The 22035-nt window shown below is 53.1% G+C and overlaps 1 protein-coding gene across 2 annotated transcripts in view; it reads right to left on the reverse strand.

The window, feature by feature from the left end:
• LOC122394688 (adenylate cyclase type 9-like) overlaps positions 1–22035 on the reverse strand; it is a 59788-nt gene that overhangs the window by 22745 nt on the left and 15008 nt on the right. The window contains exons 1-2 of one of the 2 annotated variants that reach the window (XM_043391722.1): positions 18342–18808; positions 320–1845 (exon numbers count right to left, since the gene is read on the reverse strand). In XM_043391722.1, coding sequence (XP_043247657.1) covers positions 320–1823 — 1504 coding nt within the window. In that variant the 5' untranslated portion in view covers positions 1824–1845; positions 18342–18808. Of the gene's footprint in view, positions 1–319; positions 1846–18341; positions 18809–22035 lie in introns of those variants that run through there. The other variant, XM_043391721.1, reaches the window with a different exon arrangement.

Below are 22035 nucleotides of genomic sequence, written 5' to 3' on the forward strand. Positions count from 1 at the left end.
CCGGAACAGATACGTCAGCGAGCGATGAATATACCCCGAGACTGAGTATAATTATGATACATGACCTGCATGAATAAAAATGGCATTGCTCAGTATATAAGTCGTGAGGAAAAAATCATGTGAGAGACGGCCAACCGCCAAAGTCACACAGATGCTCACCGCGCGCAATATCCGCACCTATTGTATTTTCTGAAATTAGCTAGCATTGCACACTTACATTATGCATTAGATAAGTGAATGAACCAAAGTAACGAATCATTCCCGCGTTACATCCCTCCCTGATAGCAGCTCCATATCCCTCCGCGCCCCCTGAACTCACCTGCGACCGGCTCTCCGGGTGTGACCGTGTACTGGCCCCTGAGGTAGTGAAGCGTCTTCTCTGATATGTGCACCGCCCCCGGCCGGCCGGAAGACTCCATCTTGTTGGCCATGCTCACATCATTGGACCACACGTCAAACTTGAACCGCTGCGTGCCCACCAGGCCACAGAGAACGCGACCGGTGTGCACACCCACACGCATATTGACATCTTCGCCATTGTCGCGGTCAAACTGTTTGATGGCAGCGATCATGGCGAGTCCCATTTGGACGCAGCAGATGGCGTGGTCCGCACGGGGCTCGGGACACCCCGAGACGCAGTAGTAGCAATCGCCCAGCGTGCTGATTTTCTCACAGCCGTGTCGAGTACAGAGCTCGTCGAACCGACCGAAGAGATCGTTGAGCAGACCGACCAGCTGCTCGGCCGACTTGTTGCTCGACATGCGGGTGAAGCCGACGATGTCTGCAAACAGGATGCTCACTTGGTCCATCGGCTGCATGTTGAAGGGCCTGAAGCAGATCTCTGGCCCAGCGGCGGCCGGCCGGGGCAGGGTCAGGTCGGCACCGCCGTGCCCGGCCGACCGCGACACCGCCGCCGGGTCGGTCATTTCGTCCTGCGCCCAGTCGGCCAGCGACCGCGGCAGCACAGAGTAGATCATCTTCTCCTTCAGCTGCTTTTCCAGCTCCAGCTGGCGCTGAGTCAACAGCGTCTGCCCCACTGTGGTGAAGGTGCTCCTCATGTGCACCTGGGCGAGCACCAGCGTGCGGAGACCGATCAGGTGCAGACAGATGTGGAGACCGGTCCGGACGAGCAGCCGCGCCGCTACACCGGCCTCCGTCTCCGCCGCTGCCGTCAGAGCCTCCAGAGTCACCGAGTAGAGCACACTGGTGACCACAGCGCCGTACAGCGGCAGCGGCACCATCGTGTACACCAGCGTGACCGTCACGGCCGCCCAGGCAAACAGCTGGAGCTCTGTGACGGCCGCGCCACCGGGCAGGCCGGGCAGCCGCGCGGCGGCCGGCAGTAGAGACAGCAGGCACAGCGCTGCGGCCGCGACCGCCGAGACAGCCACGAGGTGCCTCTCCAGTCGAGCGGTCTCTGTGACTGCCAGAGCGGCCAGGAGGGGTAGAACAGCCAGCAGACACAGCAGTGCCAGCAGGAGCCGCTCTCGGGCCGTGCCGACGTACACACACCAGACGAGCGCCGCCAGCAGCGAGAAGGTCAGACCCATCTGGAGGCGCCGCTTGATGCGGGGTAGGGTGGTGGCGCGGTACTGGCCCTCGAGGATGTCCGAGTCGAAGCGCGGGTCCCACCAGGTGGCAGCCGACCGCTCGAAGAGGCACGGCCGGCGCGAGCGGTAGCCGGGCAGCCGGCCGCCGACGGTGACCAGGTCACTCAGGTCGGACAGTTTGGCGGGTCGCCGCGAGTCGGCATCGTCGGGCGCCAGGCTGTGGGTGCGCCGCGGGCCGGCCGCCCCCGCCGTCGGGGAGGGCGGCGCCTCCATTCGGCCGCCGTTAGCTGCCGCACTGTAGACAGACAGACACATGCCGTGAGGACTCAAAGTTCAGCAGAGCTAACAGTGGGACTGACAGACAGACCTATACGAGTCAAACGGTCACAGATCAGGTCACGAACATTCGCCGTCAGTTCCCACGGGACACGCCAGAGGTCACGCGGCGGAACAGTGGCATTTCCCCTCTCGCGGCACACGCCACCTACATGTACTCCGATACATGTGACCTATACAGAGCGCCGGACCTCGCATCAACTGCACCAAACTAGCTCGCTGCTTCGTCATCTCACGGGTCAGGTATCCCGCGGGAGGTCCCCGCCGCTCGGCACAAAATGCTCCGGCCCGGCGCAGTAACTGTCGGAATACGTTCACCTTTCACCAGAGTCGAGTCGGTGCCACCCGGGACGGTGAGTCCCCCAACTGCGCACCGGGCGGCAATTAATGTTCAACACGTGTAACAAGCATGTGCCGTCGGCCGCTGGCCAGCGACGCGACGGCAACAAAAATGCGGAAAGAATGCATGCGGTTAATGGTTGTGAGTATCAGTACACTAGTGATAGTACCCAAATCATATACTAGGCAAAACGGTCTACATTATCTACGCATATAAAATACGCCCAGTCACTCAGTTTCAATGACAAGTTAACCGCATTTGAGCAGCAAAACACAACAAAATCTATAGTGAACTAGCCCTGACAGGGAAATTATTAGGGAAACTGGTACTTTTCGCGGGACAGAATTTCCAAGCAATGTGCATGACTCAGCCGGTGAATGTAAGGTTAGCAGAGCTCCTTGCGTGCTGGTATACAACGATCAACGGTGTATGGTAATGGTCAGGAAAACAAATACAATGTACGGATGCAGTGGGCATCACGCTCTACTTTTGCCATTTACCCTCCCTCGCTCCCCATGCACATGAAACCGGTTTCGTTTTAAATGCACAAAAGTCGCGCATGCCACCGATATGCTAATCCATAAACTTCTTAAAATACAGAGAAGTATGCGGCTGATTACAAGCTTGAGTCTCACTACGGCTATTCAGTGCTTACTGCTCAGTCAATCCCTTCCGCGCATCCACATCACAGACTCTCACCCTACCAGTCGTTTCAAGACTGAGACTGTGCAGCTCGTCATGCTCAAGTGAGCAACCTCGTTCCATAATCCATTATATGCCACCCAAGCCTCCTTCCGCTACTCGTCGAGGCCGACACACAGGAGGAGTGAGAGCGTCGGTCTCGACGAGTCGACGTCTGAGGACGGACAGAGGATCAAGTATTAGGGCGTGTCGGTAACTGGGTGGAAAATGAGTGCGGAGAACAGCGGGGGGAGGGAGGGAGGCGGGGATCGTATGTAAGGGTAGGTGAGAGGGTATGACAGCAGGAGGAGAAACGGAGATAGGTAGAAACACAGGTACAGGTAGGCAGGCAGGCGGTACACGTAAGTAGCTCTGCGGAAGCCGTGTGAACACGGATGAAGGAATGAAGGCTAATAGCTAAGGACACACTGGCAGAGCAGAAGTATGGCCAACAAAGGATATGCAATCAGTAAGTCAGTTGGACGCAGAAAACATTAAGGCCAAATGAACATACCGGTGAAAGGGATGACTGTTGGGGTAGTAGCCTTTGTCTTGTTTTGCTCTCTAATGATTGAGTGTTTGAAATATCCCGAGCTACACTCTAGGCCCCTCCCGGCTCCCCCTTCTCCATTACCCCCACCCAAGTCAGCCGTCAAATTCCTGTGGTGAAAGAGGATTGTGGTCCCACTGTCGGTGCCAGCGGCTGAATTCGTCACTTTCAGGGGACACCACTGGCCCTGGCGTCACCAGTAACAGAATCAACAGTCTCGAGTTGTCGGGTCAACAACACAGTCCTGTCTGCATGAGTCGATCGACGTTTGTGTATAGATGTGCACAGTGCACACATACATGCATACAGGTAGACACATCGACAAATATAAAGGCAGACCAACGAGGGTGAGGCGCGGGCCGCACCTGAGGGTCTGTCCGATATTCAGGGCAGTCCATTTGATGACTCTATTCCTGGACACTATCCAATGAAGGTAATGTCACAAGTGCGCAGAGCGGAATTCCGATCATGAGTATGAACTGAAAGGAAACAGAGAGGGAGGCACCGGGCCGGGCCGACCAATATGAAGAGTTGCCTCGAGCGGGCCCGGGAGTCTTGGTATCGTCTGCCGCACCGCCGCCAGCCCAGTCAGGCAGCAGACCCGGCGGCCAGAGCTCAGACATATGACCACCACTACGACAGGGTTGGGGATGAGTCATGCCAAACATGGCAATTGGCATGGCGCACCCCCGCCGAGCCGCCGCTTCCACACAGACACATATTTGGCATGGACTCAACAGATGACCGCTTATGTTGCCGGACGCCCACGCCGGCCAAACCCTCCTCGGTGGCAGGGTACGGCTGCGCTGTGACGGCAGTTTCGGCTCGTAAAGTTGCCGTCCGATCGCCGACTGATAGGCAGCAACAGGGCAATCACCACAAACGATCGGCGGCTTCGACTGATGGAAGTCGAATCGTCCGAGGCAGCGAGGCCGGACCGCAGAATGTCCCACTTAAGAGAGACCCAACTGGGCTTCCGAATCGCCAGCAGAGTCGGGGAGAATCTAGCTGGTATTTCTTATCGTTACTGTCTTCTCGGTAAAGACAGAAACTCAACAGTCAAGAGGAATGTTGAGCTTGGAGACTCGACAACAGACAAGAGTTTCAACAGGGTAGCTGAGTAGGCACTGGCATTCATTCAGTCAGTGGCGGCGGAATAAGGGGTGCAGGGGGTGCAGCTGCACCCCCATCGAAAAACATGGGGGTGCAAACATATCTTTTTGCACCCCCAAAATCCGTACAAGGGGCCCGTCGCACAATCCAATACATTTTCTCCTGAAAACCAGTGATCGAGAAATGATCACTGATGTGGAATCATCCGGGATGTCCAATTATGGTCAGGAGCGCCCCATGCTAGTCGTTGGGGCCCCCACACCGACTAGAAGTGTTCCGAACCGCGTTTGGTGCTCCATGCGGCATCTGAGGGCCCCCACGACGGCCTCAGAGGGCCCTTTTATGACGATCTCTGAGGGCTCCCACGACGACCTCTGTCCCCTGGGGCCCTACAACGGCCACTAAGGGCCCTCATGACGACCGCTGAGGGTCCCACAGAGTCTCTAGGGCCCAAGGAGACTCCAGAGGCCACGCTGGCCTCTGAGGGCCCTATGACGGCCTCTGAGGGCCCTTACGATCTATGAGGGCTCTCACGACGACCTCTGTCCCCTGGGGCCCCATAACGACCACTAAGGGCCCTCATGACAACCGCTGAGGGTCCCACAGGACTCCGGGGCCCCGCTGGCCTCTGAGGGCCCTCATGACGGCCCTAGACCCAACTCACGTCTGAGGGCCCATTTGGCTTCAGACGGCCCAGCGATGGCCTCTGAGGGCCCCCAACACAACCAGGCTGCAGGGGCTATGCTGGCATCTGAGGGCCCTGCAACGGTCTATTGAGGGCCCTAACGATGGCCTCTATGTAGTGGTCTTACCAAGGCCTCTGAGAGCCCTGCAAAGGTATCTGGGGGCCCATGAAGACCCTCACTATTGCCAAGGACCCTCATGACGGCCTCTGATGATCCTCTCGAAGGCTTCTAAGGGCCCTCACAACAACTTCTGAGGACCCAAGGATGGTCCCTGAGGGGCTGAGGGCCCTGACGACGACCTCTCTGGGCCCTCACAATGGTCTGTAGGACCCAACGCAAGCTCCAAAGGCCCACGCTGGCGTCTGAGGGTTCCACGACGGCCTCTGAGGGCCTCGACGCAGGCAGGCTCCAGGGGCCATGCTGACCTCTGAGGGCCCTCTTGACGGCTTCTAGGGCCTAACGAAGGCTTCAAGGGCCAACGCTGGCCTCTGAAGAACCCTACGACGGCCTCGGAGGGTCTCACCTCAACGCAGGCAGGTGCCAGGAGACATGCTGGCCTCTGAGGGCCCCGCAGAGTTCAGATTCAGAGGACCCAACGACCTTTGTTGACCTTACGAAATACGAAGGTATCCGAGAGCTCACGCAGGCTCCTGGAATTCCACACTGATTCTTAGGCCCCATACCGGCTTGTTGCGGCACTTTATCTGCTCTTGGTGCCCCGTCGCTGGCCTCTGAGAGTCTCAATGTCGGAACTTATGGGGCCATGGGCCCTACATCGGCTTTTATGGCCCCTACATCGACTCTTGGGACTCATGACCCATGAAATGTGGGACTAAGCGGCTTCTAAGTCCTAAGAATCCCCATGCTGGTTCTAGTAGCCGCCAGCTGAATATTTGGGCTCACACGCGAGCTCCTGGGACCCCGTGCATATCCCAGGGGTCTACCTGCTTCTAAGATCCCGCATATACTTTTGGGGCTCAAAAGCTTGCCCCTGAAGTCCCCACTGAGACCCCTTTCCTCTATTCAGTCCTCCATACCGGCTCCTTAGGCTAAACATTGACCCCTGTGGCCTTCATTCCGGCTTTGGGGGGCCTCCATACAGGCTTTTTTGGGGTCCGATGCCGGTTTCTGAGAGCCCTCAAAAGACTTTCGAGCCTATACTGCCTTCTGAAACCTTTCAGCAACTTTCAAGGGACCGACCCTGATCGGAGGGCTCATTCAGTCTGGGGAGTCATGTAGGTCTCTGGAGGAGTCTCTATGTGGTCGGTTTCCAAGGGGCTTCTAAACACGGTCTTCTTGGAACGGTCTCGTAGGGCCCTGAATGGTCCACTGCGGATCCAGAAAAGTGGTTTGAGACGCTGCGGGTGGTGGCTAGACTAAAAGATCAGCCGATAAAAAATAGCTGCATTTGCTTCTTTATGCTTTCATTATTTGAGATAGGTATGTGCACTGCAATTTCAAACCTTTTACAGAACTTGCGTGTATGGGGATAGTTTTCCAAAATCTTCGTTTTTCATAAATCAATAATAATCACTCAAAAAAAAAATGAAGGGGGCCCAAAACTTCCAGAGGGGCCCCTTGAGAAAACTTAACACCCCCATCCAAAATTACCTTCCGCCGCCACTGCATTCAGTCGCCAGTCTGTCCGCGGATGCAGAACAAACAAATCCCTCATCACTACACACCAGCCGTGGAAACCCCCTCTGCATTCACTTCCACTCGTACTCTGGAGTTGACATACAGTCCATACCGCAGATTTAACAGCTCGGTTTGATGACCCTGACACAGGCACCGCCAGCCATCTGTGTCCTCTCTCGCCGTCCTTTTCTGCCATCCGAAACGACCTTACTACCTAGACTCAGACAAACATACAGCGCTCACATCCAAACACCGTACCGCAGGGTCGCGCAAAGTACCCTCCTGCCAGGGCAAGGTCACAAGCCACCCACACGAGCCCGCACATATCCTCATCTCTGGCACCTCTGGCCAGCCTCAGCGCCCTTTCGTCTGTCACGTTTTGCTGAAATGCTGAAATACCGAGAGCTGAGTATACCGATTCAATAGGCGTGAGATGGGACGGAGGCGCGGAGGCGGGGAGGGGGGCGGGGGCGGGGGCAGAACGCTCGTCGTCTGGCGCCGTTAGAGGCAGCTCGTGTCGACGCCGGCAGCGAGCGGCAGCGTCCGTCCCGTCGCCTGCTTGGTGCCCCGGTCACGCAAAAGTCTCGCTGCAAATTTAGCAAACGGCCGAAATGGTTGATCGACCCAACAATACCGCCCGCCTGCAGAGCGCGTCAATTTTGACGGCGCTCTCTGAATCTGCCCCCAGAGCCAGAGCGATCCATCAATGTAGCCAATTTACAGGGTACGCGCGGCAATTCAGCCACTGCGAAATTATCCAAACAGTAATATGGCTGTGTGCTCAGCGAGTGCAGCAAACCACCAACTTCCAGGAAATCCGCGCAGGAACCTTCACGAGGCGTGAATAGCAGGCTGTTCCAGTTTCTTCATTCGCAAGTCAATGCCGCGGCCTTTACAAATCCCCATGCGTGACTGTTGCGGCGGGGGAACCACAGGGCGACGAAAAGACCCAGTGAGTATGACGGGAACCGGATCAGGGACGAGACTGTTGATCAGGTCTGGGGCCAGACTATCAGTGGGACCAGGCGGTCTTGGACAGTAAGATTAACATACAAACAACTATCGGTAATGGGCAACGGACCTGACACTGGGCGATACATAGACTGGGAAAATAATCGATTACAAAAATATTTCAACCTAAGAAAAGGCTCTGACACCGCCCAATAGCATGTGCCTATCTAGCAGGTATTACACAGAATTGACAATGCTTTGAGCCCGTCACAAGGCGGATATTGGGCTGCAACGTATTCGCATCCGGCTTGGTAAGTAGAGAAAGGCACTGTTCTCGGAATGCTAATACCGTCACTTACTTTACAGAAGAAATGCACCAGACGATCTCTCAGGAAAGTCATCTCGACAAGAAAAAATCAATAAAATTTAGGGAAGAGCACGACTTTATCTCATCTTTTTACACCACATTCCGTCAGAAGCAACCAAGCAAGCAAACATCTAGCAAAACTCCAGTTCTCGGTTAATTTGCGAAGTATTAAATAAGTGCAATTTGCTACTACTAAGTATTAAGTAACTAACTCTAATAAAAAATGAAGGGATGGGATGGGAGTTAAAAAAGACCAGCATCTAGGTACAGCCGTCTATCTTAAAAGCCTCTACGAAACCACAACACATAGCGAATGATCTTTGAAGGTATCTGTCAATAGGATGACGAGCTATCCTGATCGCAACATCGCTCTTATCTTGGCTCGAAACGTGGCTTCTCCCTGTGACCCGACCTTGGCCTTGTATCGCTTAACCTTAAAGGTCATTCAGGAAGTCCTTGCCTGAATTCTGGCAAAATGACACCACATAGGTAGGTATGGCTTCCTAAAATCTCACCTGACCTTTCTCATAAGACTGACTGGCCCGCTTAAGATGTGTCACGTTACGAGCTTTTATTCACCGCTTTTCGTCTTCACACGACCGTTTGGAGCAAAGCAGATCCGATTATATCCGTCAAAGGCACAGTAGAGCCAGTGGAACAAATCGACCACACCGTGAGCACCTACAGATTCCTAAAAAGCTCTTCTCCCACTGCACATCGCTGAGCTAACCTCATAAAGATTACCAGCCACCCACACTCCAGCCGAGCCGCCGAGCCGCAGCCGTCGAGCCGCATGAGTCGGCGGGTTCAAACAGCACAACTATCGACCGGCGAGCGGTCTGCTCGGCCGTGCCGCGCCGACTGCCGTCCGTGCCATGCTTATTGGCTCCGTCGGCCACCCGTCAAAGATCGGGCACGGGGGAGGGGGTAGGGGGGTACGTGAAGGACAGAAATCACGGATAGACGCCGGTCACGAAAGGAAAGGTCTATGCATGTCCGATAGGTCATCAGGGCATGAGGGGAATCGGGGATAGTGAAAGGTCACAAAAAAAAAAACAGATTAGAGGACCCTCGTGAACTCAATCTGGTCACAGCCCACAGGTAATGCTTTGGCAACCCGATATGGTATGGGCTAAATCTGGAGCTCTTTTTATTTCAGGTAGCGTCTTCATGGATTTGCTCTAATGCCCTGACATTAGTGAATTCACTAAGTTAAGCCTGGCTTATGCTGAGAGTAGACATTCCTAGAAGAAAGTTTTATAAATAGCGCACAATTGCTGCAGACATATCAAGTCCCGGCAGGCACCGAAAGTACATTAGCCTGAGACGCTTAGATAGGAGAGCAATGCAATTAATTGTACAATTGCATCGCTCGAATCAATGGTCCCTGCTTCGTGCAACAAGCTACATTGAGCGTTATTGGCGATACTGAGGAGAACTACGCCGCTGTTGAGCGATCGACGAGCTGAACAATACCATTATTTATTACTTCTCACAAGCATTATTTAGCTACGAGCCAATAGTTCAAACTTTGACAGATATCAGTGTGAGATGATTTTTATTCAAGTGAACGAACACATAACATTCGTGCCAAATGGCAATAATGCTACGCTTGTAAATAAAAGAATATTCAACCGATGTGCATCATAACAACATCAGTAAAAGGAAACAAGAGTGTGTACGTTTGTGTGTGTGTGTGTGTGTGTGAGAGAGAGAGAGAGAGAGAGAGAGAGAGAGAGAGAGAGAGAGAGAGAGAGAGAGAGAGAGAGAGAGAGAGAGAGAGAGAGAGAGAGAGAGAGAGAGAGAGAGAGAGAGAGAGAGAGAGAGAGAGAGAGAGAGAGAGAGAGAGAGAGAGAGAGAGAGAGAGACCGGAAGGCGTTCCCCCTTCCCATTGACAAAATCCCACGAGCAAACCCGGCTGTAATGCCGTTAAGTCGTGTGCGATATTACATCCGGCAGCACGCGGTATGCACATACAGTGATAGTACAGAAAGATAGTGCCGGGTTGACTGGCGATAGCGGTCAGTTCGACAGCCGATAGTCTGCCGCGGTGGTCGATCCTCGTCAGAATCACGAACAGGAGTCACGACAAGGTCACGAAATAGGAGTTATGGGCGGCAGCAGTCACGAAACAGGAGTTCAGTCACGGTGACGGCGCGGGTCACAGACACAACACGGCAGATACCATCGCGACACTCATCAAACAACGGCAAATAAGGACCGATTCCAGCCACAGACTCGCTATTCAGGTGTAATGTTTTTAAAACGTATTGAAAAATATTCGGGTGCAAATCAACCGAGACAATCCCGTGTCCGAGTGATTTGCTGTTAGCTCTGGAAGTGAAACTGTGACCAAACCGGGGTATAACAGCGGTGATTTACAAAATAAAACACCGGTTACAGCCGATCACAGACAATCGGACTCGGATCTAGACCGCGAAAAACGGACGGTAACCGCTGGGCCGCCGGCGACCTAAGCCGCCTTCCAGACTGGAGGTCGCAACGCGCCGCTCCAAAGCCAGTTTTCGACAACGCGCACTCTGTCCCGTTAACAGCCTGCGGTTACGTGTATGTCAGCCAGCACTCTGAGCGGTCCGGGAGGCGGCGACGTCTCAGGTCTGTCACGGCAGACACACGGCATTAGAGCACGGTCCGACGGCCCGCTGCCGCTGTCACAGCCGTCCCCACAGCCTCTCTGCCTCGCCTGTTACGGCCAGACGCCTCCCCTTCAGCCGTGAGGGTGAGTGATGACCCGGGGGGCGGGTCCGGGCTCCGAGAGGCGCCGCCGGCGGGCGCGGAGCCTCCTCAGAGCGCCGGGCCGCTCTGTTAGTGCTGACTCCTCGGCGCACGCACGCCGCTCGCACGCACTGCCTCATACGCAGCAGGGACACACGCACCGGCGAACACGCACTCTGCGACAGCCGCGGACAGCCGGCCACCCGCACAGCAAGGTCGACCGCGGCCAGCCTACGCACGCAACACGACTCGGACGCTGGCCGGTAAAGACGCACTGACCCCTTTTGTTCCGAGTCAAAAGAAAGCGACTGGCGCACTCTCAGGCCTGGGTAAGCTGATTCAGGCCTAAGCGCCCACCCATTCAGCACACTCAGTAATCCGAAACGTGCATAATATGCCCACTCTCATGGCATAACTCCGAGCCATTCAAGACCAAGCATCGTGATTGAACGTTGCACATGAAAGGGCCAGGAAAAGAAAACTCCGTAAGCATGACTAAAAGGTATAAGGATGAAATTGAAATATATATTGAAAGGAAACAAACATGAATGGAAATGTACAAGACAAATGACGCAATCGTTCCAAAAAGACGTGGGCTCGTCGATTATTTATCTTTTCACACGCGCGCCGTCAGGAGTATGATTGGCAGAAACACGTGGATTGTGGAGGCCGCCATGCAAAATTAATAGCGTTGCGGTTCTCTGCCTAGAACGCCGACTTTTGTGATGATATGCAACCATCAATAAAATGCAATAAAATGCATCGCTGACTCCTCCATTGAATTTCGGGCGAGTCACAATGATCGGTCATACAGACCGTCGACTAGTCTACCATTCTGACCGGAGCTGGGAATACCGACAGCCCTGACAAATGTCATACGGACTGCAGCGGACCTAACTCACTGCAGCCGGCCGGTCAGGGTCGTGCGCCAGTAACCGCGGCTGCACGCTCGACCCGAGCTGCACGCATGTCACCACCCGTCCCCGGCGCGACCCCGACCCGTCGCCAACCGGCCCTGACTCACCCACGGTCCACGGCGGCCCCGAGGTTTCACCGCCGTCACTGATTCACCCAGCGTTCCTGTCACGGCAAATCGCCGACGTCGACATCGACGAGGACCGACGGTCAACATCGACTCCGCTGATCTATAGCTAATCATCCATCGACAGCGAAAAAAAAAAATCATCGGAAAATCGACGGGCTAGCATCAGGGACCGCCCGCGCCTACCGCGCCGAGCGGCCGCCGGTCACATTGAACGTTCAGCCAGAGGTCACTCAATAGCGCTGCATAATTGACCGCACCTGAGCCCCACTGCGGCGGGAAAACCACATAGACATCGAACCAGCCGACCCAATCCAAACCAAACCACGGACCCTCGTCGACCGGTCACCATCAGACTCTACACGACCGGTCGGGAGTCAGACAGACATCAGGTGGACCCAGCTGCGGCCGCACGGTGGCGCGGGCGTACGACCACGGGCGCGCGGGGCCGTTGCATCACACTTCGAGGAATGCGGCACGTGGTGGTGGCGACGGTGGGATTGCGACGCGCCTATTGTCGAGGCCACCGCAGGGTCGCGGCTCGCGCGCGACCAACACTGCAATGGCACAGCCGGCGTCGTCTGGTGGACACCGGGTGGTCTGGTGAGGTCAGTGGGGAGATGGTGAGGGGTGGATGGTGGGAAGTGGATAGTAGTGGAAGGTGGTAGGAATGGTAGGAATAAAGTGGCTGAGTGGTAGGAATAAAGTGGTTGAATCGTGGAAGGCTAGGGGTGGGAGGTGATAAGTGAACGGTGGACATAGGTTTGTGGGATATGTGGATACTAAAGATAAATGCAGAGACGCACGGTGGACAGTGGATAGTGAGTGGACGATAAATGGAAGATGAACGATGAACTATGGACGGGAGAAGGCAGAGACCGCAGCATGTAGAATTGTAGACGGCAGGCAGCGACGATCCTGAATTACCAAATTCATGTGCCTTCACTCCTACAGTCATGGCTAGGTGCACGATGGTCAGTTTCATACATCATGCACAGGACATCTAATGCACTTCTTCCAGTGTGGCCGAATCGTGCGCATACTTCCCGACAAGCGGAAGATTGAGAGACAGATGACAGATACCCCCGCTACAGTTAACAAATAACATTCCTATAGTTTCACTGGGTATAGTCTGTTCAGGACGCCCCAAAAGAGCCGTCATTAGGCCCGTCCAGACCAGTGGACCCGTTTGTGACAGCGACGCCCTTGGTGTGACGCTATTTCTTTTATTCAATGACCTTTTTTGCAGCTTCTACATGCAACAAGTCTGCTGCGGCGCAGTTTTCCTCAAAGCCTCGGCGATCCACATTCAGCATGGATTCCACGGCGCTGCAAACAGTTTCGACCATGCAAGCCCCAGCCGCGCACCTACAAGCAGAAACGGCGTGTTCTACAGTATGTGTACAGGGCATCTTTCTGCGAGTGATGACAGATCATCGCTGTAAACACGCCAGTTACACTGATGCGCTCGACAGCGCGTCAGACTCCATCGCAAACCGCCACAAACTCAATTGTGCGCCCCAGAAAACACGGTACAATCGCCTCCGATTCATATCTCGAGCACCACTTAACCTCGAAAACCAGACGGCGCCAATTGCGCTAGAGTTGGCCACTGTGCACCGGCGGGCGTTGAACAATGTGCCTTTTGCAGCAGTTGACAGTCTCTTCCAGTCACAAATACCGCAAAACGTCTGTAACGAGCCACCCGTGCACCGCCAAATTATCACGATTAACGGAATCGGCCAGAGAGGACACCGAGTCTGCTCTCAGAATCGTGAGTCGTGCCAGATCTATGATTATCACTCACGGTGACAGAGCTTCATAATCTGCGGCGTTCTTTGCTCTTCCCACGGTTTGGAAATAATCTCGCCGACATCAAACTCAAGCTATCTTGGAGCACAGAATCAGGTCAGCCTCAATCAAACGGCGGTCTCTGATGTTTGCACTGGAGTTGTTTAGGAGGCACTTTTAGTCCGAGGAAATGGATGAGAACAGGAACGTTTACCCAATGAAAGCGACCCGTCACGTGAAGCCCTGCCAGTCGCTCCCGCAATAGCGCGGCAGAAAGTCAGCAACTGCCATCAAATGTCTTCAACAAACAGTGGAGTCGTGCAAAACTGAAAACGGACTAGTCCGTTCGGTAGTTTTTACCTAGCCGCTACATTGAGACTAAATATAAAGGCTAAAACATAATAAATACGGCAACCGTCATACAAATATGGGCACAAATCTACAGCTAATCTTCCGTTTAGTGATAAGGACCTTATACTGACGTATTATCTCGTTGGCAGTCGTGACTCTATAACACCCGCCTGCACCCAGCCTCACATGTGCCTTCGCCACCTATGCTCCCATGTCAGGGTTCCATTAGGCCCAGACCGCCCACGATTCGCCCTACACCCTCTGAGATCCTATACCGCACCGTGGCCGGCGGCGGTCGACGTGGGCGACCACAGCCCCACCTCCCAGCTCACAACACGAGCGCGAACATAGTCAGACAGCTGCTGCAGAGCACAGGCCGACCACAGCCCCACCTTCCAGCTAACAACACGAGCGCGAAAACAGCCCGACTACTGCTGCAGGGTATAGGCCCACCACAGTCCAACCTCCCAGCTAACAACACGAGCGCGAATATAATCAGACAGCTTCTGCAGGGCACAGGCCGACCACAGTCCCAACTCACAGCTGGGGCGTTCCACGACAAATCGACAAGTGCCCTGCACCCTCATATTTTATTTTTTGCTTAGAATTGGTTTAATGGGTTGTGATGGGCGGGGAAGCAAGCTGTGGCAAGGATTTTTTCTTCGAACAACTGTTTCCGAGATATAGCCTCGGGCAATTTCTGGATTTCGCGCTGCAGCCCTATGTTTGGCGGCCTATAACTCAGAAACTATTGGTTTCTTACGATAAAAACTTTATATGGTTCAACTCACAATCAACCAACAAACATTTTGGCTATCTCGGATTTTCAATTTTTGAAAATTTTGATCACGTGACCTTTTTTCCTATTTTTCGAAGAGTGACCTTGATATTTTCCCCACTGAAAGTTGCAATTTTGTCTGATGACGATTAAAGCCTTATCGATTGTCATTCATATGCGATAATAAAAAAGTGGTTATCGCCCTGCGTTGACCTCAGGTCAGGTCATTTTTATGACCTGTCCATTATTACGAGCGGGAGCGACAGCGAGATCTCGAGAATAAAGCAAGATAGCGACAAGCGGTAAACGGTAAAGGGTACACACGGATAAGGTCTATAATTTTTACTGAGGTCATTTTCAGGTCAGTTCAAAGATGACGTCACAGGAGCTAAAAGGAAGTCAAAATAGCGGCACTATACATATATATGAAGTTTTTCTCGAATAACTTTCAAGGTATCCCAGCTAGGAACAAACTAATAGCACCATCGTGATCCTCTGGTCGATCCGCATCGAAACATATGTTTGTTGACCTCGAAAGGTCGAAAGGTCAAAAGTTGACATTAGGTCACGTGATCTAAGGTCAACTTTTGACCTTTCGACCTTTCGAGGTCAACATACATATGTTTCGATGCGGATCGACGAGAGGATCACGATGGTGCCATTAGTTTGTTCCTAGCTGGGATACCTTGAAAGTTATTTGAGAAAAACTTCATATATATGCATAGTGCCGCTATTTTGACTTCCTTTTAGCTCCTGTGACGTCATCTTTGACCTGACCTGAAAATGACCTTAGTAAAAATTATAGACCTTATCCGTGTGTACCCTTTACCGTTTACCGCTTGTCGCTATCTTGCTTTATTCTCGAGATCTCGCTGTCGCTCCCGCTCGTAATAATGGACAGGTCATAAAAATGACCTGACCTGAGGTCAACGCAGGGCGATAACCACTTTTTTATTATCGCATATGAATGACAATTGATAAGGCTTTAATCGTCATCAGACAAAATTGCAACTTTCAGTGGGGAAAATATCAAGGTCACTCTTTGAAAAATAGGACAAAAGGTCACGTGATCAAAATTTTCAAAAATTGAAAATCTGAGATAGCCAAAATGTTTGTTGGTTGATTGTGAGTTGAACCATATTAAGTTTTTATCGTAAAAAAACGATAGTTTCTGAGTTATAGGCCGCCAAACATAGGGCTCCAGCGCGAAATCCAGAAATTGCCCGAGGCTATATCTCGGAAACAGTTGTTCGAAGAAAAAAATCCTTGCCACAGCTGGCTTCCCCGCCCATCACAACCCCTTACACCAGTTTTCAACGAAGAATAAAATATGAGGGTGCAAATTTAATTTTTTATTTGTCGATTTGTCGTGGAACGCCCCAGCTAACAACCGTGTGTCCCAGAGCCTTCGGACCAACAATGGTACAGGTCGACCTACTAGCCCGACCACACCTCTTACCCCAGCTTACACGACTCACGAGCGCGAAAACACACCGACAGCCACAAGGTTCGGGTCGACTACAGTCTCACCTCCTGGCTAACAGTTCACGAGCGCGAAAACAGCCTGACGGTCGCAAGGTTCAGGTCGACCTGTGATGTGACCAACCACAGCCCCGTGCAAGCCATGTGCAAGAGATCCTCCCTGACCTCTCCTAGGCCAGGGGATGGGAACAGAGCACGGGCTTCCCTACACGAAAGACCTGTGAATGGTAGACAGGTGGTGGCCCGCCCCTTGGCTGTGACCCGGGTGAAAGATCCCCTCTTTCCCCACGCCAGCGCTGCCGGTGCCGCTAATCCTGTTGCAATTGCGGTGTTACCCACGTCTCGATTGCGAGAGTTACGAACTCTTGAGGTCAAAGCCGGGTCAAAGGTCAGAGAACAGCACTGGGTCAGGGTGGTACTGCGGTCAGACTGGCTTCGGAGGGGTCATGCCGGTGAACAAGTCGAGCTAGACAGGAAAGAGTCAGACCGAATCAGGAGTCAGACTGATTGAGGGCGAGTCAAACTGAATGACGAGTCAGACTGAACATGCGGAACCATGTTGCATGACAACCCAGACTGAATGACAAGCCAGACTGAAAAACAACCTAGACCGAACGACAAATTAGACTCAATGGGTCAGACAGGAAGCAGACTGGCTGAGCCGGAAAATCCGCTATTTTGGGTTCCGTAATAACCACCGATTTAATTAGGGAAGCTATCGTTATTAGCCCACGGTGGGCCGACGCTCACAGAACCAAGGTGATCACTTGCCTGGAAGCACACTTGATTAACGGTAGGTACAGTATTTGATTAGGTCACCAGACCTAAACGCACTGCAATCAATACCTTTCGAGGCCGTAGCCCCAACAATGCCGCGCCAGCACACAATCGTGAGTGACGCCGGCGAGAATTGGATTCTCACCCCCTTCAAGTCGCAGCAGTGAACACCGAAGAGTATGCATCCTCCCACTAAATTTTCCCTGACCAGTGATCACAGTGAACGCGAGCCGCGAAGCGAAACATTGCACTGCTAAACGATAGTGAGGTATATAGTATACACTACATATGATACGATACACAAAGGCGACACATCCCGTAGCGTCAGAAGAATCCACGTGACCCTCCGTATCTGCACCGGTATCCGTATCCACTCCAGTACCTATCCGTATCCACTCCACTGCGGTAACTGTATCCGAATCCTGACCCGGATCCGCGCCGGCGGGACAGCGGTCCGGGGGTCTGATTGCATTTCACCTCTAATTGACGCCACTCACGGCGCCAACAAAGGTCACCGCAGTCGGATGGTTGCTTCGATTAGTTCACCGCCGCCGCCGGGTCACGTGCGAGGAGGGGAGGGGAGGGGAGAGGAGGGGAGGGGAGGGGGAGGGGGCAGGTGTCGGGTGCACATGGGTGGCACGACGGTCGCGCCACGGTGCCAAAGCTCGACAGCGCGAGTGGACCAATCCCTACCAGGTACGGGAAGAGACGGACTTGAGTCGGAGGTTGTGAGGCGCAAGAGGTGCGATGAGGCGCCCCTTGACTTTTCAAAACGCCCCCTTCAAAAGGATGCTTTCAGAGGTTAATGAGGTAAATAAACGTCGCTTTTAGGATAACTGTTCGGTTCAGTTTCATGGCCAAGCTAGATCAAGCTGTATCTCTGGCTGCATAAGCATAGGTAGGTATACAGCAAATAAAATATGAACGAAAAAGGTTGATGGTTTCCCATTTCATATCGAATTTCTAGCCACCTTCGCTCTAACACGATCGATGAGGAAACTATGGAGCGATATTACCAGTGTCCCAACAACCGTCAACTCGCACCCGGACATCAAACCGGATAAACCATCAACAAACCTGACGTCACTACTCACTACAGAACGCCCCGATGCAATGACACACCGAAAACGTCAGTCTATCGCTCCGAATGCCAAATACAGCTGCCCACTCACCGTGTCTACTGATTCCAATGCACCGATTCCGCCGTTCACTCTACAACACACAGCTCCACGGTCGAATGCCCCTGTTGGTCCCTTACTGTCACACTTTGATAACGAGTCTCTTGTTGGCTTACTGCCACGTCTTTGGTAAGATAGTTCGGTCCCTCCCTCACTGATTCGCCGTCTTTCACTGGAGTATTCAGTCACACGCCACTGCTTTCATCGCTGGCTCACTCAGATTTGTGCTTGTTCACTCAGTGTCTCGTCACTGCTCCTCTCACCAGTTCGCTCAGTAGCTCACCACCAGTTACGTCCTTCACACTATTACTCGTCCCCAGTCGCCAGCACTCCCATCTCTTACCTACGCAATCTGTCCGCCATTCAATAACACGTCCCACCTCTGCACACGGCTCGGCACGCTCCACCTGCTGGCCGGCGCTCTCAGCGCTCGCCCGGCCGGCTCCGGGACCCGACTGACCGCCGCCCGAGCCGCCGCCGCCGAGCGGCCAGCACGGCGCACGGCACGGCGCACGGCCGGCCGGGGCGCCGCGCCACGCCGGCCGTGCTCGCCGGGCGCCGCGCCGGTCGGCAGACGGACGGTCAGACGGCGGGCGGCCACGCAGCCAGTAGGCAGGGAGGGACGTTACAGCGTAGTTGAACACACACTGCAAAGGGATTCCTTGCGTTCCAGCACTGAACCGCACTTACGCAAATTTCCGCCATTCGCATTCAACCCGCTAGCAAAACGTAACACAAAATACAAGGTCGTCACGTCACGCTCTCAGCAACGTTTCAAGGCGTTGGACAAAACGTCATCGTGCGTCTGCAATGCTGACATAGCCCACGATGCGCCAATTCTCAATTTGGCACCGACAACCCTAGCGGGAGGGGGGGGGCGTCATCGCGTCATCACAGGTGCACACAGCCGCTGGGCACAGCTGACACCAGGTCCGGTCGCCAGGTGAGGCTCTGGGACCGGCGGAGAGAGAGGGGGAGGGGAGAGAGCGGGCAGAAGGGTTCGTGCGGAGACTGTCGGCTCGGAAGTGAGGCTTCCGGAACAGACAGGCCGGTGGTAGAGGTCGTGACCTCGGCGCTGACCTGAGCCTTGGCAACACCGACATCTATCGACCGAGGACAGCGGAGGGTGTTCGAAGCCAAACGGTGGGTCGGGCCGCTCAGCTGCCGCCAAAACAAGTGTGGTGATTAAAAAAAAAAAACAGTGGATAATCGGTAAGCATGGGTCGAGAAAAAAGAAGGAAATCGAATTGTAGAACAATGAGCGGTAATAAAAACGAACAGGAAACGATTAACAAAAATGTCAAGGGAAATAAATAAGGAAAATTGTGTTGACCACCATTTGAAAGGCGTATAGAATTACTTCAGATCGCAACCACAATGTCGGTGGTTGCCCCCCCCCCCCCCCCCACCCTCCTCAGTACTCGTCAGAACCAGCCAGCGTTCCCACCAAATGAAAATGCTTGAAAAATAAAACTATTGAGTTTCAAGCGTCATCAATCAATGGCAACGTTGCTGAATCTTTTAAAATGAATAAAATATAATGTAACACTGACATTTATTGAAATGCTAAAAAACGGAACACCATCAATCAATGCTCTAATAACATTACTAAATAATTAACCAAATAACCGGAGCTAAAATCGACAAAACCGCCGCCTTACCTAACCATCGTCGGTGTTTAGCACAGGCCCACAATCACACACCGCCAAGTCGATAGACGCGAATGTTGCGCTTCACAGAGTTAAGATCTGTGGCCCTTGTTATTAACCTCGCCACTGCTGATCTCGTCACCGCTAGCCAGCGCGCCTCCCAATATCTCGAACCAACAGAGATCGATCCGGGCCGCCTCTCCGAACTGTGTCGGCGGCCGGTGATAGCTACGATCTACTATCACCCGTGATAGCAAACTCAGCGAACACAGAGGGACTCGGGGGGACTTCCCGACTCGGCTCAGCGCCCCATCCCGGACACACCGCCTCGCTACGGCGTCATATCCTCGCCCGGGCGCTTCCTCCAGGCAACGCGAGGCGCGCTAGTCCAGGTAAAACAGGCCCTCCGCCCGGCACAACACGTAATAACAGTCGCTTGCATAAGCTGCTGATAGACGGGAAGTCTCACGCCAGACGGATGTACACAACCGGACAGAAGACACACCACTCGTGGCGGTTGCTCACCTGTCCGTCATCCGTTTCCTCGAAACCTGCCTCATATATCCTCTTCGCCACTGAGCCACGGGATTCTCCACTCGTCTCTCCACTAATCCCTCTGCCTCTCACAACTCCCGCTCCTATCCTCACACCGTCCACTCCACACCCGGAGGAGGACAGGTCCGTCCGCCGCCCGCCGGCCGGACGCGCAGTTTCCGTTCTCACGCTGACCGGTCCCAGTCGGTATCGATGCACCACCGATAACGACGGTTAACGGTGCGTCCCATCGGTGCGGATCCGCTCGCCGGAAGTGCCCGGAAAAAGGCGACTCGCCGGTCCCGGAGTCGCCGCTCGCGCGGCCACGAAGAGGCGTATCTGGTCGCGACGGTCATGCAACCGTTTCCTCAAGGTGTGCGCGGTGCATTAGGAGTGTCCAGTGTCCACTGTTCAGTCTAAATTATCAGATATAGATGCATGCAACAAAGCTTCACTGCCTTTCCCATGGTAGTCTCTCTTCGACCTATAATGCGATTTAAATTAAGAAATAACCGTTACCTACTACAATGATTTTAATTTTAATTTAACTTATTTTTCATCTTCAGTCACCTGGGCCCAATCTCACCAAGTGCGGTAAACTCATTTTGCGGTAACCTACCCCAAAACGAATCTCACCACTGCCGTAATTTTTTATGTTACCGCATCGAAATAACCCCATGGGATAGCTTCGGTTTTACTGCAAATTCTTCATGTGCACAGCTGCTCACGGCCCGAAAGCAAGTAAACAAACCAAACAATCAGCTGATTGCCCCCACATGTCGGACAAAAATTACTGCAGACATTTGTGCCGTAATCTCTAAATTTTATACTAATTGTGAGCAAGAATTAACCATTAAAGATGTAATAAGAACTTTATAAGAAAGAAAAGAAATAAGTTTCTTTTTTAAGATTATTTTTATTGCAGCCTGCGCCACCTATGCTTCCTATTTGCAGTATCCAAAACAGCATGTAGATGTCGCCCGTGAGTCTTGGAAACTGAGGTGCCGCTTGGAAAGAAGAAACACGCTATCGTTGCCATGGCGACAAAACAATTGCGTTCTTTATATGGCGCCGGCGTGATTAGCAGCTTTTCTACCAATCCGAAGCGTCGACAAATGGGGTTCTTTTGCAGGATTTGCACAAAATGCGGTAAATTACAGCATGGGGTCGTTTTGGTTGGTGAGATTGGATTATTTGCTTGGGGTTATTTCGGTGGGGTAACTTACCGCTACCCCAAACAAGTTTACCGCACTTGGTGAGATTGGGCCCAGGACTGCTTCTGTGTTCGGCACCAGATGAAAAACAATTTCCCAACACAACGAACTTTTAGAAAATTAATTATCACCCTAAGATCATCGAAAGACCTTTTCAAATGAGGTATAGGCCAAGGAATGAATATGAACGGACTTCAAAAATTCATACAATAAACAATTAATTTGTGCAGACTGCACATGTCGATAGCCATATCGGCTGGGTAGACAGACGGCAGACTCCGTACGATCGGC

The sequence above is a fragment of the Amphibalanus amphitrite genome, unplaced genomic scaffold (assembly GCF_019059575.1).
Source record: "Amphibalanus amphitrite isolate SeventyFive unplaced genomic scaffold, NRLGWU_Aamphi_draft 000606F_arrow, whole genome shotgun sequence".
Classification (NCBI taxonomy): Eukaryota; Metazoa; Arthropoda; class Thecostraca; order Balanomorpha; family Balanidae; genus Amphibalanus; species Amphibalanus amphitrite.